This window comes from Lepidothrix coronata, unplaced genomic scaffold, assembly GCF_001604755.1.
Source record: "Lepidothrix coronata isolate B3197 unplaced genomic scaffold, Lepidothrix_coronata-1.0 Scaffold22, whole genome shotgun sequence".
Classification (NCBI taxonomy): Eukaryota; Metazoa; Chordata; class Aves; order Passeriformes; family Pipridae; genus Lepidothrix; species Lepidothrix coronata.
In genome coordinates, this window is record NW_016690202.1 from 7,613,942 (window position 1) to 7,631,122 (window position 17,181).

The 17,181-nt window shown below is 36.0% G+C and overlaps 1 protein-coding gene across 1 annotated transcript in view; it reads right to left on the reverse strand.

The window, feature by feature from the left end:
* Window positions 1-17,181, reverse strand: part of PTPRD (protein tyrosine phosphatase, receptor type D) — a 350,584-nt gene that overhangs the window by 128,531 nt on the left and 204,872 nt on the right. The window contains exons 5-12 of the mRNA XM_017808222.1: window positions 16,807-16,995; window positions 15,570-15,578; window positions 14,824-14,841; window positions 12,933-13,043; window positions 11,560-11,571; window positions 9,264-9,533; window positions 7,996-8,577; window positions 1,026-1,159 (exon numbers count right to left, since the gene is read on the reverse strand). Of these exons, the coding sequence (XP_017663711.1) occupies window positions 1,026-1,159; window positions 7,996-8,577; window positions 9,264-9,533; window positions 11,560-11,571; window positions 12,933-13,043; window positions 14,824-14,841; window positions 15,570-15,578; window positions 16,807-16,995 (1,325 nt within the window). The remainder of the gene's footprint in view (window positions 1-1,025; window positions 1,160-7,995; window positions 8,578-9,263; window positions 9,534-11,559; window positions 11,572-12,932; window positions 13,044-14,823; window positions 14,842-15,569; window positions 15,579-16,806; window positions 16,996-17,181) is intronic.

A 17,181-nucleotide genomic window follows, 5' to 3' on the forward strand; every position in this document is an offset into this window, starting at 1 on the left:
CTTGACTGTTTGAGGAACAAATAGCAGTGTACAAAGCATAAGAGGCTCTTCAGGCAATACAACATGAACAAAGCCTCTTTTACAACAGTGAACTACAGAATTTTATAGTAAAAGTAAACTCAAGTAATCTTGAGTTTAACCATGTAGTTAGATTTTTATTTCAAATCATTAAGAAGCAAAATTGGCCAAAGGATAACTTATTAAGAAGAGGCCTGCATCCTATCTGGAGGTGAAGTATGGTTCTGGTCCCCTTCCACTAAATAAGCTTATGTTTTCACAGCGTATGTGTGAAGTTGTCATAAATGTAAGCTCAGCCGAAGCACTAGCAATGAGCAGATGATGCAGCAGAAACCAATAAGACTGACACTCTCCTGCTGCCTTCTGACACTCCTGGTTTCTTTATTTTGTCTGGGACACCTGGCAATATCACATTTTTCCTATCGGAAAATTACTCTGAAGTTTATAGTACAAACACAACAAAGGCCCTCAAACTGAAAATTATTTATGAAATAATGGTACAGAATAAGTCCATAGCAGGTTTTCATCTTTAGAAAAAAACCCATGTTTTATTCCCAATTATTACTGAAAGATTGAAAAGGCTTGATAATTCTCTTATCTGATGGTACAGAGAATCAAAAATTATCTAAGGCTGAAAATAGACTGCAACATCCAAGTACAAGTCAAAAAAAAGCTTAAGGGTCCATAACATGCCCCCAGACACTTTTGCTTCCAAGCCTGTGTAGAGGAACAGGCTTGGAGACATAATCAATGTCTGAAACTGGATGGAACTTCTGTGAAAGACTCATTGCTGTCTACAGCAAAATTCCACTGGCTGGTAACCATCAACAGCATTTTCAGCTGTTTACACACTTTCAATCTGTCCCTAGACTAATTCTTGGGTTTAACAAAGTCTTAAGCTTCAAGGCATTTGTACTAAAGAAACTTACTAATGAAATTTAAACCATTGCAGCATTTCATGTCTGACTCACTAAAGATTATTTAAAAGACGTACAATTGCCACTTACCTCCTCCCCATGTTCCCCATCTTTGTAAACCAGTTCATAGCTGGAAATGGTATCAGAGCGTGGAGGTGTCCAGGAAAGCAATATGCTTGTTTCAGACTCAGGTTCTGCTTTGAAGTTCAGTGGTTGACCAGGCACTAAAGAAAAAGTTGAGTAGTGTTGCCTGTTATTTATTTGGTTAGTTTAACACTTCTGAACCTTTTAAACTACTATCTGAATATTTCACACAATATTACTTTATTTAACTTACTAAACTTAAACAAATTGATTTACGGTATTATGAAGTAAATTAATCTGAGCATAGAAAAAGAATACTGATACATTTAATTCATATGTTAAAAATTATCAATGGTTTCAAATAAATGTTTCATAGTATAAGTAATGCACACAAAACTGAAAAGCAATTGAAGAGATGCCTGGTGATAAATACAAGTGATCTAATAACCTACATGTGAAAATGCAAATATATATATCTATATATTTGTATGTGTAAGGGGAAAAGCTAGTAGAACATACGATTGGTTGGAATAGTCTAGAATAAAGTGTTAAAACCATGACATTCATTTCCAAATATGAAAGTTTCTTGCTTAGCTAATAAAAAAAGACAGTAAACACATCCTGCTCTTTGAATCACCTACATATTGAATGCTTGTGTAATCTAAAGAAGGTATAACCTACTGAAGAGATCTTCAGTTAAGTTCTCATTAGTGACATTATTTCTACACTTTAAAGACTGGTACTTTTACCCATATAATGGAATTTCTAGTGACAACACTCTCTAATTGCAAGACGTAAAAATACAGTTTTGATTGCACTAGACAAGAACGTTCTCTGTTGTTGTATCTTGGGTAATGGTCACAGAAATTATCCAGACCAAATGGTACCTTCATTTACATCTTCAAATCTAAAGCAAATAATAAGGCTGACTGGGAAAAGACAGTAAAATATACCTCTATCATTGGATTGTATAAAATAGTTTTGGCACCCAAGTTCTAAAACATTACTTTCAGTTAACAGTGCTGTTGATAAGGCACAAAACAGTTTTCCACAGCATTTCTAGCTGTTTGAGAATAAAATCATAGAATCACAGAATCATTGGGTTGGAAGGTACCTCCAACCTCAAGTCCAACCCTCGATCCACTAGTGCTGTGGTTGTAGCATGTTGTTTTTTAAGGGGAAAAAACAGCACACACTGAGAACCAAGTGTGACAAATAGAATGATGTCACATTTTTCAGGGGAGAACTCTACTACAGCTTTACAAGTATGTATCTTTTGTACAGTGAAACACCTAAAAACTCCATGGAGGAAACAGTAAGAAAAACTGTATTTTAATTTTTATCTTCCCCAGACTTTTACAGAATATTACTCTGAGGATAACACTGCCCTTGTGTATGCTGCTACAGATTTGATATCTAACTTTAAACTGGCAGATAAACTTTCCACATGAGGTGCATATTCAAGCTCCTGTGTGGAGGTTGCAATTCCCCACCAGTCCTTTTTTTTTTCATGAGTGAGAGTAATGAGAGACCAACTCTTTTTACAGGAACAAAAAGGGATAAGACTAATTAGCTGTTTTTCTAAAAGATGCCTGGTCTAAAAGAGACCACTGCCTAAGTACTACAAAGTGAAAAGGGGAAAAGATCACAAAACACAGGGAGCAATTACAGCATATATCAACTAAGTATTTTTGACAGAAATACTTCTGATTTTGCAAGGAGAGGCTTTAGGGCTAGGGATGTCTTAGCTGGGAGAAGGGATGGTTTTGGGGGCACTCAACAGTACTCTTAGCACTGATGGAAGGGACGGAAGAAATGCAGCCAGGCTCTTCACAGGGTGTGGCAGGTGAAAAGAAGCAGCCCAAGCTGAAATATGAGAGGCTCAGGACAACACAGCAATAAAGCCAGGACCCAGGGAAGTTGACCATACCAGACTTGGGGGGCTTTACACTTCAACTGGGTGAAGCCTAAGAAAATTAGTCTGACCCCACAGCTGAGTCTGCTCTGGGCAGCGGCTGCGGCTTGAGACCTCCCTAGATGATCATCCTGCCAGCCTGAATTGTTTTGTGATGTTACGATCTGTACTTAATGTATGGATACATGAATTGTAGAATACAGCCAGGCAGCAATAGTAAATAATCAGTCAAGTGACTCATATGAAGGCTGGTACCATCTGTTATGATAAATATGGCAGCAGATGGAGAACTAAGGGTCTTTCCTGTCTCTCTGCATGTTTTAAGACCCTCATTCTCCAAGTATTCCTTTAAAAAAAAAAAAACCCTTTGTGGTCTTAGGTCTGCAATTCTCAATAATTTTTAAAGACAAGTTGATGGCTAATTGGCTTTTCCAAATGCTGTTTGTCAAAATAATACCTTGCTGCAAAATCCAGTCTCCCCTCAGATTTTTTAACTGTAGTTTGGCAACTCTGATGCTGAAAACACTGACAGAAGAAAGAGGTGACAGAGAAATCTGCATTGCTCCAGGCAGATAAGAGAAGAAGGAGAAGAAAGAAAACAAACCCAGAATAACAGCAACTTAAGACTTTGTATTGCTAATAAACTCTCGTAGGGAACCCATTGCTTAAGACAAAGGAAAAGTACTAGTTAAGAAGTGGAAGATAACTTTTAAACTATTTAGGATTTATGCCCAGAACACAGAAAAGCTGTTAAAAAAAAATCTTCAGTGGTACATAGGAGTTAAGCCAAGCTGGAGCTGACAGAAGCTACTGCTTTACTTCAGAAACAGAAAAAGACCTAGAGAAACTTCAAAATCTACGTAAGTTGACTTCATACTCTTACTGAAGTGTTTTTGATTTCACACATCAAATCTAACTCCACATTAGCACTGTACTTGGGCAGGTCACTAAAGGGAATGTTTCTGAGGAAGCATTCTCTCACTACTGTTTTTTTCTGCTTTGAGGGCAATGTGCTCTACAAAAGTACATTAAAACCCCTAACTTCCCTGTGCTCCAAAATAAGTCTTCTTACTTCTAAACATGACAAATTTTAAGTAGTACACACAATGAAAGACTACAATGCAATAATAAAACAAAGAACAAAGTCCATGACTTTTTTCAAAACTTCATATAAAATTCTACATTTTTGCTTGCCTAGTCCTCCATGTTTATTGCTGGATAACCAGAAACAAACACAGACTGGTGGACATTTTCCTTGTGGTTCTGTGTTCACCCCTGATTAAAGTGCCAGAACAGAATCATAAAATGGGATCTCAAATCAGAAGGGCACTTTAGTTTCCTGCACAGCTCCTCAGCTGGCTGAGGTAACCAGAAAACCGTTCCAGGACTGTGCTGGGTTTGCAAGTAATAGCGGAAAAGAGTCTCCAGGCTAAAAAGGGACCTATGACATTGCTAGGGTGAAATCCATACCTAGACAAAAACTCAATCAGTTCAATTAGAAATCAGCTTTGTTAAGGACAATAAATTGACCAAGAGAATTTACAATCAGTAGGAAACCTAAAGAGAAAAAGAGTTTATGCTTCTACTTTCTCTGAAAGAAGCATGAAACTCTACAGAGAAGCTCTTAGAACTGAGATACATGAGGTTTCCCCCTTCATGTGTTAGTAACAAAAATTTTGAATGTCTGGTAAAGTAGTTAGCTAGCTACAACACAGAACAGTATCCGCTTGCTATGGACTCTTCCTCTGATTTTCTAATCTTCTTTTACTAGAAGAACTCCAGAAACATTAATTTTGTTTAAGCTAAGGTTTCATTTATGTGCCCTGAAAGTCAGATACTTAATCTTCTCATTACTGTCCTTTTTCATGTGTTCAAAACATTAGCCCTTTATAACTGTAATGATCCTTAGTCTCCAAATCATGGAGAATCCTTGGTTTAAAATTAATAGTATGTTTTACATTTTAAGTTTTTGTCTAAAGAAGCATATGCTTACAGCTGCACATTCATTCCGCTGATATTTTTTCTCTCTCTTTCTCCAGTAACCCACTATCCAATAGACCTTATGCATCTCTCATTCTCCCCTCTTTCTACCAAAGCTCAGAACAAAGACAAGATTCTCTTAATTCCTTCAGTAGCTATCCTCTCTTTGCACAGTAAAAATGAAATAAAATGAAACAAAATGAAACGAAACAGAAGCAAAACACAGACAATTTAAAACTCTAAATTTTCCTGGTACACACCGGTTAAAATAAGTTGCTCAGAGTATATGTACTTCTGACCACTTTAAGCACAGAAAGCAAATACAGTAACATACAGAAGAAGTATGTGCTGAGCCCCTAAACAGGATGCAGACCAACAGAGCTTTTGTTTTCTAAAAAAGTAAAAACAGGGCAAGAAGTATCACACTAAAAGTTATATCAATATTTCTTTTGTCTAAAATTTGGTAAGTCAATTCACCTAAATAACAGTCCAGTCCTGACTCCATCTTCAAGGGAATAAAATCCTTTGGCCCAAAAGGCAAGAATAAGGACTTTCCTAGGTATAACTTTTGGAATTGATCCTGCCTTATTCAAAAGGCTCATCTCCACAGCTTTTTTCTGATTAAAGAATTTCTTAAAATGGTGTCTTTTTATCATAAAGAAAACAGTGCTGAAAACAACTGGTTAATTGTCCTATTGTGGGGCAATAGGATATGGCTTTGCCTTAAACTGATTAAGTAAAATACTGAAAATCAAAACTGAACATGATTTTTTAAAAAATATTTTATTTCTGGTTGTCTGAAAAATGTTTCCTTCTCTTCCCCTCAAACTATATGCTCCAAGTCAATATTTTAATTAAAAACTTGCTTCACTATCAGCAGAGTTTCGGCTGACCTTCAAAGTAAGAAGCCACTCACAGGCATTTCAAAAGAAAACTCTGCTGTACTAGGAAAGCAAAAATTCCTCTGCACAGTCTTTTTAAGAACAAATTATTAATTTTCATAATTTCTCTCCAAAGATCAGAATACACTTAAGGGAGGAAAGCTTTGAACTATTTAACAGAGTCTGTAAGTCACAGATGTCAGTAAGATTTTGTTGTATATATGCTCTAATATCCCCAAAGTAAGTATAAGGGTTAAGCTATATATTCATAATGGCAGGCTTATTTGTTCACCAAAAAAAAGGAAAAAAAATCAAACACATGTAATCATTAAATCCATTTCCCCTGTTTTTAAATAGCACTTCAGTTTAATATTTTGAATCAGTTTCATTTTGAGAGACTTAAACTAAAACAATCATATTCAGATTTACAATACAGAAAATCTGGAAGACAAGGGCAAGGAGGGCATTTTATTCTGTGGTGTTCACTGAAGAGAAACTACTGGATAGAAAAATGCGAAAATCTTAGTTTTTAAACATACCCTGAACTGAAAAACTGAACTAGACTTTCTTAGGTTTTTTCTCTTTTCTGATTTAAAATGTTGGTATTTCAAGGAAAAGTATCAGTGCTTAAGTATGCCTCCTGTATGCCCCTTTTTTTTTTTAAATTAGCCACAAATAAACATTATCAAGTCAACTCTGTTACGAAGTTGAAAGCATGTACTGAGAAAACCTCCAGCACTATTAATTTTGTTATAATTTCTTCAGATTGCAACAGTAATCAGGAACAGATGGGCATGATTAACAGCAAATTCTATGAAGGTTTTAATAAACAGAACTTTTCTGAAGTGACCTTAGCAAGTAATGTGACTTGGGACAGTCCAGCTGAGCCTTAGTGCTCATTATTTCGATTCATTCATCCTTTACTGGGGAAGTCACTGTCAAAGACTTTCTAATCTAAGAGGTTCACAGTTGTGAACTATGACAGGTATACATACTTATATTTGCATGTGCATACAGACACATTTTAATGTACCACTAGAGGGTCTAAAAATAGTTAATTTTGTAACTTCTCAGCTGAGATACTGCAAAAGGAAACACATATCTTTATGTAATACAACACCTAGAAAGATTCCAGGATAATACCTCATTGTCTGTCGTTATTAAATGCATATTGGTAAAACGCAGAAGTAAAAACTGGATGAAACGTAACTGTCTACAGTTACATTTTAGAGACCTGCTTTTTAAGATTTTGAGGGATGCTAAATTCTGCAACAGGAAACGTCCCTGTACTAAAAAATTCAAGTAGTATTATATACTTTAGACAATCACTGACGTACAGTAATATTTCATAGAGCTTTCTCTAAACTGCTAGACAAAAGGAGCTTTTATTTCTTATTGCTACAATAAACCATTTTGTGTAACTACCCCAGAGATTCTTGCTTTTGATCTCATAAAATATTTTTTGCAATGTTTTTCACTGTGCTTGCTTGTCCTTTGCTAGTAAAACTAATTCATGGACCTAAAACTCCTGAATGGAAACAAAACGACCTAACTGCAAAGACAAACCAAGAAAATGTGACCTTTTGGTGTGGACTTTGTAAGGACAGGTAGGTTTTGATTTATAAATCCAAAGTGTACAGAACTGCTTGCTTGAACCTACACAAATGCTTGTTGTATTTAATGCTTTCATGTTTTATTTTGTTCTCAGAACCTTACGAACTAGTTGAATACACACGTGGTACCCACACATTTTAGACTTCCAAAAGCAAGGTTCACTAGAGTGATGTGGCATAACGGAGTCACATGCCACCTAAATAAAGCCTACCCACACTGGCAACTCCTCAAAGAAAGCTATGAAGAACTATTTGACAAACTTGTTTGGTGCGCAGAGAATTGCCAAACAGAAGCCTCAACACTTGGCCACCTCCAGAATGAAGGTCCCCCTGAGACTTCACTTAAACTCCAGATAAACTTCTTGACACTGATGAAAAAAGAAATGAAAGTGTGAGGGGGTAATTTCCACTCTTCAGAGATAACTTGCACTGTGGAATTAAGAAAATGTTATCGCAAAAGCTGCCCGAATAAACTGATTATCCTTGAAAGGGAGGGGTTTTGCATTTTAAACTCAAAGTCTCTCTGTGCAAAATTTCTGCATGCATTCAATTTTTTTTCACACAAACTCTGTTCACTGCTAGCTTACCTCCTGTTTGAGTGATGACCTGAATATCACTAGAAAGTGGTCCATCCCCAACAGAAGTAAAAGCAAGAACTTTCACAGAGTATGCTTTCTGGGGTACGAGATTCCCAATAGTGGTAATATGACTGTCAGCCACGTTGTGCTTCATCCAGCTGTTAACATGTTGAGTGGGGTCCATGGTGTAATAAACTCTGTAACCTTGTATTTGCCCATTAGGTTCCTCGGGTTCTTCCCACTGTACTAAAATGGTGGTAGAGCTCAACATACGGGCCTGCACATTGCGGGGTGCACTTGAAGGTGCTTGCTCTGAAGTCCTTGTTGACACAGGCTCACTGGCTGGCCCTCGCCCAATGTTATTTACAGCAACTACCCGAAATTCATACTCTGAATATGGGCTTAGGCCAGCCACGCTATAACGTGTTGTGGCCACACCATCAATTTCTTTATATGGCTCCTCTGAGTTTTTGGGTTTGTGTTGGATTATGTAGTAAGAAACTGGCTCAGGGTTTCCAGAATCCCAAGTCAGTGTTATGCTTGTCGCTGTGCTTTCTGTCACAACAGGTGTTCCAGGAGGTTTGGGTAAGGCTAAAGACAAATGACAAAAAATACAGTCAGCACTAGGTAACAGTAGACATTCGTTACTAAATTAAGAAGCTACAAACAACAAAACAAAATCATAACAGGAAAACTGAATGGAAAGAAGGCGTGATCCATTCAGAGGAAGCTTTTGGCAACTATGATTTCCTTCAAAAATCTATCAGAAAATCTTCAAGCTCTGTTCAATATGATTCATTTGTCATGAACTAACGATACTGACTTTTGTAATAAATGCCATAACCATATACAGAAGAGAAATCTTATAGAGGGACAATAAACCATTACAGTTTAATTTTCAAATACTCAATGAATACGATACTTGGACACCCAGCAACTCTAAAAATCAAATGGTTTGTAAAGGTTCCTTCTGTTGACAAGTAAATGCAACATTTTAAGATCTTTAACTGAAATGAAGGCTGGGAGCTAGACACAGAAGAATAATGGAATTCTATGGCAAACATTTTAATAAATATTACTTTATTTAGTCTATGAGCATTACTGCTCTCTGAGCCTCTATTTTGCCTTATGCCAGTGATTGGCTGGAATATTTACCCTCTTGATTTAAGAGTGCAAGTGGCACTGAGTCCCTTTCAGTGGAATGTATTTGCTCAGAATATGGCAATGAATGAAATAAAAGACTGAAATATGACAATATATATGTGCTTGGGATATACCTTTGACAGTTATCTGTGCTATTGCTTCTATAACACCGAGGGTAGACATAGCAACACAAGTGTAGTTTGCAGACTGTCTGACATCATTAAGCTCAAGGACGTTCCTCCCTATCGGCATATCATCCTCAGGTGTCAAATCTTCTGCTCCTAGCATCCATTTCACATATGGCATTGGTGACCCCACCGCAACACAGGTGATATTTACACTCCCGCCAGGCATGATCTCATGATTTGTGGGTGGGATAGAGAACCTCGGTGGGACTCGTCGAACTGGAACAAAACACAAAAAAAGGTAATAACATATACAAAAAAAAGAAACTGAGTCTTGCATACTGACAGCATGCAGTGTACAGACACAATTTAATGTTTTAACATCTATTCCAATCTGCCAGAAAATATATATATAAGAGAAATATGAGACTAAGCAAGAATTTTGTCTGCACACAATGTGAATTATTCTGTATTTACTTGAGGCTATTAATAGGCACATTCATACAAAGGCTGATTCAGACCTATTAGGGCCCCACACATAACTAACTATATACTAACAATACATAAACACCATGCAAAAGATATACACGCACACGTGCACGCACACACACAGGCGCACATATATATATGCATTTTTTATGCCCATACATATATATATGCACAGAAGAAAACTGGAAGGTCAACAGCATGCTTGAGTTGATCACCAACTTCAATGCTGCGTGCTTCCATTTGATGTGAATAAATGTGCTAGGCCACATTGTCACATCACAGTCCTGGAACACACTGCCTACAGTAAATTGAAAGTGCAATTTCATTTGCTTTCCGACTCAAAGTAGATGCAGCCTCAAAACCTCACACTAACACTGAAACAAACATAAAAAAATATATAATTGCACACAGATACAAATATATATATATATACACACATATACAAATATATATAAATATGAATATAAATATATATACATATATATATATATATATGGAAAGAGAGAGAGTCACAGAAGGAGACTAGGCAAAGCCAGTACAAAGTACTGGATTTGGTCATGCAAGCAAGCAAATGACAGAAAAAATAGAGAATCATGCTTAGGGAAATGTCTGAGTAAAAACGACAGAGAGAAAAAGAACTCAGAAAGAAAACATACTGGGTGAGGAAATAAAACTTGAAAGAGATGGGGATAGGCTGACAGATAGATACAGGAGTTTAAGAGAAGCATAGAGTTTGAGGGAGAAGGAACTTAGATTAAATTTAGGGGGTTAAAAAGCAACTGTTAAGAAGGGCCACTGGGAAAATAGCAGAATATTGAACATTCAGGATTCCACTATGCTCACAGCTAAGGGAAAGCAAAATAAGGATTGATAATATTAGACATTTCTGTATGGACAGCAAGGGGTGTCAACCTTAAACACACAGCAGGACATTCCACTAACAGAGTAGTTAATATTTAAGCAAACACAACACCGAGAAAATTACCAGGCAATAACAGATCAGTGTTCCTGCTTCAAATATTCTCAGTGGTGTGCATATGTGTGTAGGAGGTGGAAGCGACACGGGTAGCTGAGAGAGGTAGGTTTGTATTTAGGCCTTTAATTGGACACTGTACTTGAAACTGTATTTATTTGGCCTTAATAGAGGCTAATGATTAAGATAGCTTTAATTCAGAAAGAAATTAAAAGTAAAATAAGACTATGAGTGAGTTTAAAAAAAAATAAGGAAAATTATGTTAGTCTAAAACCTTTCCTCTTGGTTTGATTAAATTTCTGTGATCTTCTATGGATTCGGGAGGGGCTTACTGCAATGGCCTCATGAGTGAATGACAGGCAGAAGGGGAACAAGCAGAAAGCAAAACATCCGTAAGCGGCCAGTTCACAGAGGCCACACGAAGCAAATGGCAGGCAATGAGGAACTTCTTGTATTGAACAAAATCCTTATAGACAAAGGAGAGTCTAGTCTTCATGCGCAGGCTATTTAGAAAAGCAACTACTGAAACCATTCCTTGAAAAGCAGGCATCAGTATAAGCAAGAAATTAAAAGGGAAGAAAAAGCAGGAACACTGACCAAGTTTAGTAGACGTTAGTATTAAAGCTAAAAAGATTGCCATGCATCCAGGTTCATTCTCTCTTATCATGCACAACAGTTAGATACCAGCACTCATCAAAAGCCATGACCAGGGCATTCTCTGCTTAAACATAACATTAACTTAAAAAATGCCACAATGCAGCTACATTCATTTCATTTGTATTCTTTGTTATTGGTTTAATTAATAGTTTTGTAAGGTGGGTAAAAAGTAAAAAACACACCAACCTTCTCGCAGCTCTGAGGGATGTAGGGGGTTTGATGCAGAACACAATGAAATGAGGAAAGGAGAAAAACAAGGGAAACACAGAGAGAGTAAAAAGGCCATATCAAGGCTTTCAACTGCTAGTTGAACATCTCTACTTGCGCTAATTAAACCTGCCTGCCTCATCGTGAAAAGTTAGCATTTTCTACAGCTACAATGATGTTAGAAATAATAGCTAGCATAATTTTGAAATTTTCCTTTGGATATAAAGGTATACATGCCTCATGCAGTACAGGAAAGTCAGTATGTCGGAGGACAAGAGAAAGAAAATAAAAGATCAAATAACTTTCTATGGATGTCATAACTATGAAAGGTTTTCCTTTCTTTTCTTTTTAATTAGCCGAAAGAGTCACACCATATGAAAACATATCAAGTTGATTGAAAAATCATCTCTAAAAAAAATTTCAAAATCAAGCTAGGCATTTTTTGTAAGGTAATCCACCCTGAGGCAAAGTTTACAGCTATTTGTGTTTTCATTCCTATTTCCCCCGCCCATCCCCTTATACTGTAGACACACACACACACACACACACATATATATACACATATGTATGTATGTATGTATGTTATAGTCTTTGTTTTACAGAAATTTACATCAATTAGACATAGCAAATACTGCCTGAAACAAAGCCCTTCTTTCTAGCAGAACTAAAAAATATTTTCATATATTAATAACCATTTCTACTACCGCACAGAAGAATATAATTGTTTTGTTATTAATCATACCTGTCATATACACAGGTAATTTCTCAAAATAATATAGCCAATTGGCCACTATCATTCACTCACAAGTCTTACATTACATTAAATATATATATATATATATACATGCATATATAATAAGAAGAAACAGGAAAGAAGAAAATACATTTGTGCTCTGCATACATCAAGTTATAAAGTTAGAAGCTTTTCCTTTGCAGTTACACAGCAGAGGTCAGACAGGCATACACTCAATGCCTTGGGGTTACACTCAGCTGATTAGTAGCACACACAGCAGTCACTTCAGGAGTTCGAAAAGAAAAGCAAAACAAAACCAAACCAATAAAAGAAAAAAATGCAAAGCACAGTTTAACTTAATTTGGGAGAAAAATAGAAGTTAAGATGTAAAAATATAAATATACTTACAAACCTTAACCCACAGGATAGACTGGACTCAAGAGTGCTTTAAAAGAACAAAATAAACCCCAAGCCTTTCCTCTACAGTTTAAAATGATTTTTACAACTGACACATTTACCATGGCATTTTGATTATTACAGTGGTAACTTTATAGATCCTGAGAGTATCTTAGCCCTGAACCTGAATGAACAGTGGATGCCAGGGTTATGTCATTCCTACCTCTGACATATAGATTGGCAGGGGCAGAATAGCGTGTACCCGCACTGTTGGTTGCAACACACTCATATTTGCCTTGGTCAGATTCTTCACTCAGTTCAATTTGGAGGGCACCTGTATGAATATAAAATACATTGCCAAAGAGACGGTCAGAGGAGGCTTTTTCTATCCACAACAATACACCTCTCAACAATATGAAAAGCTTGTATGCGAAGGTCCACTCAACGTCGGTTCATTTTCTTGCTAAGGTGCACAGACAGAAAATGATGCAATGAAAAAAACAAAGAGATTATTTTTTTCACATCATCAGTGCTAGCACAGGAAAACAATTTGCATTTAGCAAAAAAAAAACCAAAACCCTCTAAACAATACTCTTTCCTAAACCATTAAAATGAAGATGGGTGAGACTGCTTCAAGGAAGAATGGCTTTTGAATAAAACAAAAGAGATTAAGTAGTTGGGTCATTATAATTATTTAATTTTTATTTAATTGTTTCAATCTAGTAACAAAAGTAGCACAAAAGGTGGTACTTTTAAAAAAGGCAGGACAGACTTCAAGAAATCTTCTGCTGAAGAAAGCCAAAAATGTGCAGCAATAACAAAAAGGCTGCTTGAAGTGAAAAAAAAAGAAACTCTATTAGTCATTTACAATCATCAAAATATTATTTTAAAGAAATAAAACTCCTTTAAGACATGCAGATTGATAAGAAAGACAGTGTTCCGCAACTTACAAGCTTAAAGCACGTTTGCTGAAAAACAAAGAGCAGTTGAATTAGAAGACAAAAAAGTTAAAAAGCATGGTCTACGCCAACAAGGAAGAACCAACCATCCACTGCTGAGGACCGCAGGAGGGCCTCCACAAGACACCCATCAAAATCCACAAGTGGGATTAGCAGTGTGGTGCCACAAAACCCAAGAAAAATACAAAACAAGAATTACAAAAGAAGTAAACAGTTTTGCTAGAGTATCAAAAACCAACAATACCACATACCACCAAGAATAATGAGTCAGTAACCTTTCATTTCCAAAGCCTGTAGATTAGAAGATCCAAAAATCCAGAGGTGAGAGAATTCCAAGAAAAAGAAAGCAATAAATAAACAAACAACAACAACAAAAAAAAACACCAAAAAAAACCCCCACCAAAAAAAAACCCCACAATAAAGGGAAAAAAACATTTCTGTAATTTTTTAGGGGCGGACATATAATTTTCAATTTTCAGAAGTTAGAGAAAAAAAAAGGATTGAAGAATAACAAAAACAAAAACCTTTTATGAAAGATAAGACAAAAAGAAGATAGTCCATGTTGTCTTCTGCATGTCTGCTACTGTTCTCCAGACCATCTTGGCTTTGGTCCAGGACAAGAACAGCTAAGGAAGAAAAAAAATGATCTTTTTTTTGCTCCAGTTGGACAAAAAAAAAGAGGAAGGAAAAAAAAGTAGAATAAAAAGGAAGAAAAATAAAAAAGAAGAAAAAGAAGAAGAAGAAAAAGAAGAAGAAGAAGAAGAAAAAAAAGAAAAAAGAGGGACAAATGGTACGCTGTGACTGGGCTATGGCCAGGAGACCTCGATATGCTTGCTTTGAAGCATATCACAAATTAATTCTTATTTATTTATTTATTCATTTGTTTATTTATTTAATGAACAAACAAAAAAGGAAAATGAAAAGGCAATGTGTAGAAAGAAAGATCACAATATGAGAGTCACTGATCATAACCAAACAGGACAAAGGAAAAAGAAAATCAGATGATGGACATTTCTGTAGGTTTGTATTTTGTTTTGTTTTTTCCTTAAGGAAAACAAAACAAAACCAAACCAAAAACAAGACAAGGATGAGAGGGATGAAAGGACAGAAAGAATGAGTAAGATCATTCTGTGAACGTTAGTTCAGCACTCTTACCTCTTATTGGTGTACCACCTGGGTGGATAATATGAATGCAAATAAGATTAGAAAGAAGAAGCATTAGTACGAGAAGAAGGAGGCTAGGGCTTTGGAAGAAGAATCAAATTAGATTTACAGAATTAAATAAGGTCTTAAGAGAAACTTGAATTACTATACTGTTAAAACAGGAATATATTAGATAGTATTATCAAGTTATAAAAGCAAGTTTCATTGTACCACAAGGGGCAAAAATGCTACAATTGGCTGCACTGCCATTCTCAGAGAAGCATCTGAGTTCCTAGACGTTTGGTTATATAGAGTTAGAAATGTATCAAATATGCCTCAAATAACTTAAAGGAAACTTTACAAAACTGCACTTATGACATAGTTTAGGAAAATATTGGAAATTCTATTTAAATATATATATATAAATCTATATATATATATAAAGAGGATACACTGAAGGCTATCTCAAAACAAACACTGTAGTTTAGGCTGGATTATGGCATTTACTGTTCTAGATCTACGTGATACATGTGTACTGTTTCTTTTAGGTGTTGCTATGACTGATAAGACAACATTTCTGTGGAGGTGTGCGTGTGCGCCACTAAAGGGAACTGGTGACTACACTGACTGTTAGTAAAATGCATGCCATGCATTTTAAGAATAATAATACTAATCATATAATAATTATCATAATAATAATAATATTCTGAATATGGAAATTAGTGGGGGTGAAGTGCGCTTCAGAACTAAGCACTTACCAATAGATTCTGGAGATTTAAATACGGAGAGAAGAAAGACAGCATAAAAATATTATTATATTCCTTATAATTTGGTACAAAGTTTTCAGTTAAAACTTTATATACTAAATCATCTATGTCACATGTGAAAAAAATCTTAATTTACATTAACAGAAGGTTAATTTACACAGTTCTGCTGACAACAAGCAAAAAGTCAGTTAACAAGACGATTTAACATCACAGGACAGGTCAAAAGCTGAGAATTCTGGGAAGACACGTGATTAAACAACTTAGATTCTACAACGATATCTACTACAATTGTCAAAATAAAAAGCTCATTATATCCCAATGATCTTACTTTGGGACAAGCTTTAAACTTGATAAATCTCGAGATTTTGTTGTTGTTGTTGTTGTTGCTTTTATTTAATCTAAAGAGAGCAAAAGAATAAACTAGGGCAGGAGGAGAGTGAAAGAACTGCTAGGGAGGTGCAAGGGGCAAAGAGAGAGAGCAGCAAAAGCTGGATTCTACACCAAAAGCAGACTTCTGTAGATCCAGAAAATGTAGGACTCATAAAGCTTTAGCGTGGGCGCACACTACTGTGGCTAAATGTGTTGGAAAAATGCTCAGCCAGCAAAAAAACCCCAACTTTATTCCACAGATTACCCAAAGATTTCTTTTCCTTTTTTTTTTTTTAAGGTATAAATCTGCATGGGAAGAAGTACTGTGCTTTATGTATTTGTGAGAGGAAAGAAGATGTGTCCAAACTGGCTAATCTTTGGTGAAGTCAAATGTGGAAAAGATAGCACAAAACACATTTTAAATTTTAATTGAAGTGTCTAATGCAGGTTTTGGTTTTGATGAATATAACCATTGGTACTCCTTGCAATTTCTGAATGAAGTCCAATGTTGAAATAAATTTGTTAAAAAAAATAAAAAGGAAAGAAGAAAGAAAGAGGAGAAAATGGATCCATCAAGTACTGCAAAAAGCAGTAAAGAAAAAAATTATCAAAAAATACAGTCACAGCAGTGAGCAATGTGGAGTAAACAGAAGCTGCAAAACATATAGAGACAGACTCTATAGAAAGCTATGACAACATCACAGACATGGACAACACACTTAGTAACACAGAAAAGGAGAGGAGAAAGAGAAATTATTACCTATAAATAAAAATTTTAAAAAAAGGAAGAGAAAGAAAAGAAAGAAAAAGTGAGAGAGAACAACTCTGGGCGTTGGTGGAAACAGTAACAAGACCCTACCTGAGCGTAGCTGCTTGATGCGGCCATTGTTGTTGCTTGTGTCAACAGGTAGGAAATCTTTGAACCAAGTTATTTCGGGATCAGGATTGCCACTGGCTGCACATAACATGGTAGCTGTGCGAGTTCGTTCAACCACCTTCAGCTGTGGGCCCATATCAATGGTGGGAAAACCTCGAGGAATTTGATCCTCTGGAAAAAAAATGTGTAAGTTGAAGGATTTCACATTTGTTACACAGTACTGCATGAAAGCCTGAACCATCAGCCTGCTTAACATTCAGGGGTCACATAATTGTTTGTACATAAGGAACTGAAAGGAACTGAATATAAGGACTGCAAAAACAGATACCTGCTCAGTATTTTTGGTTAACTTACATT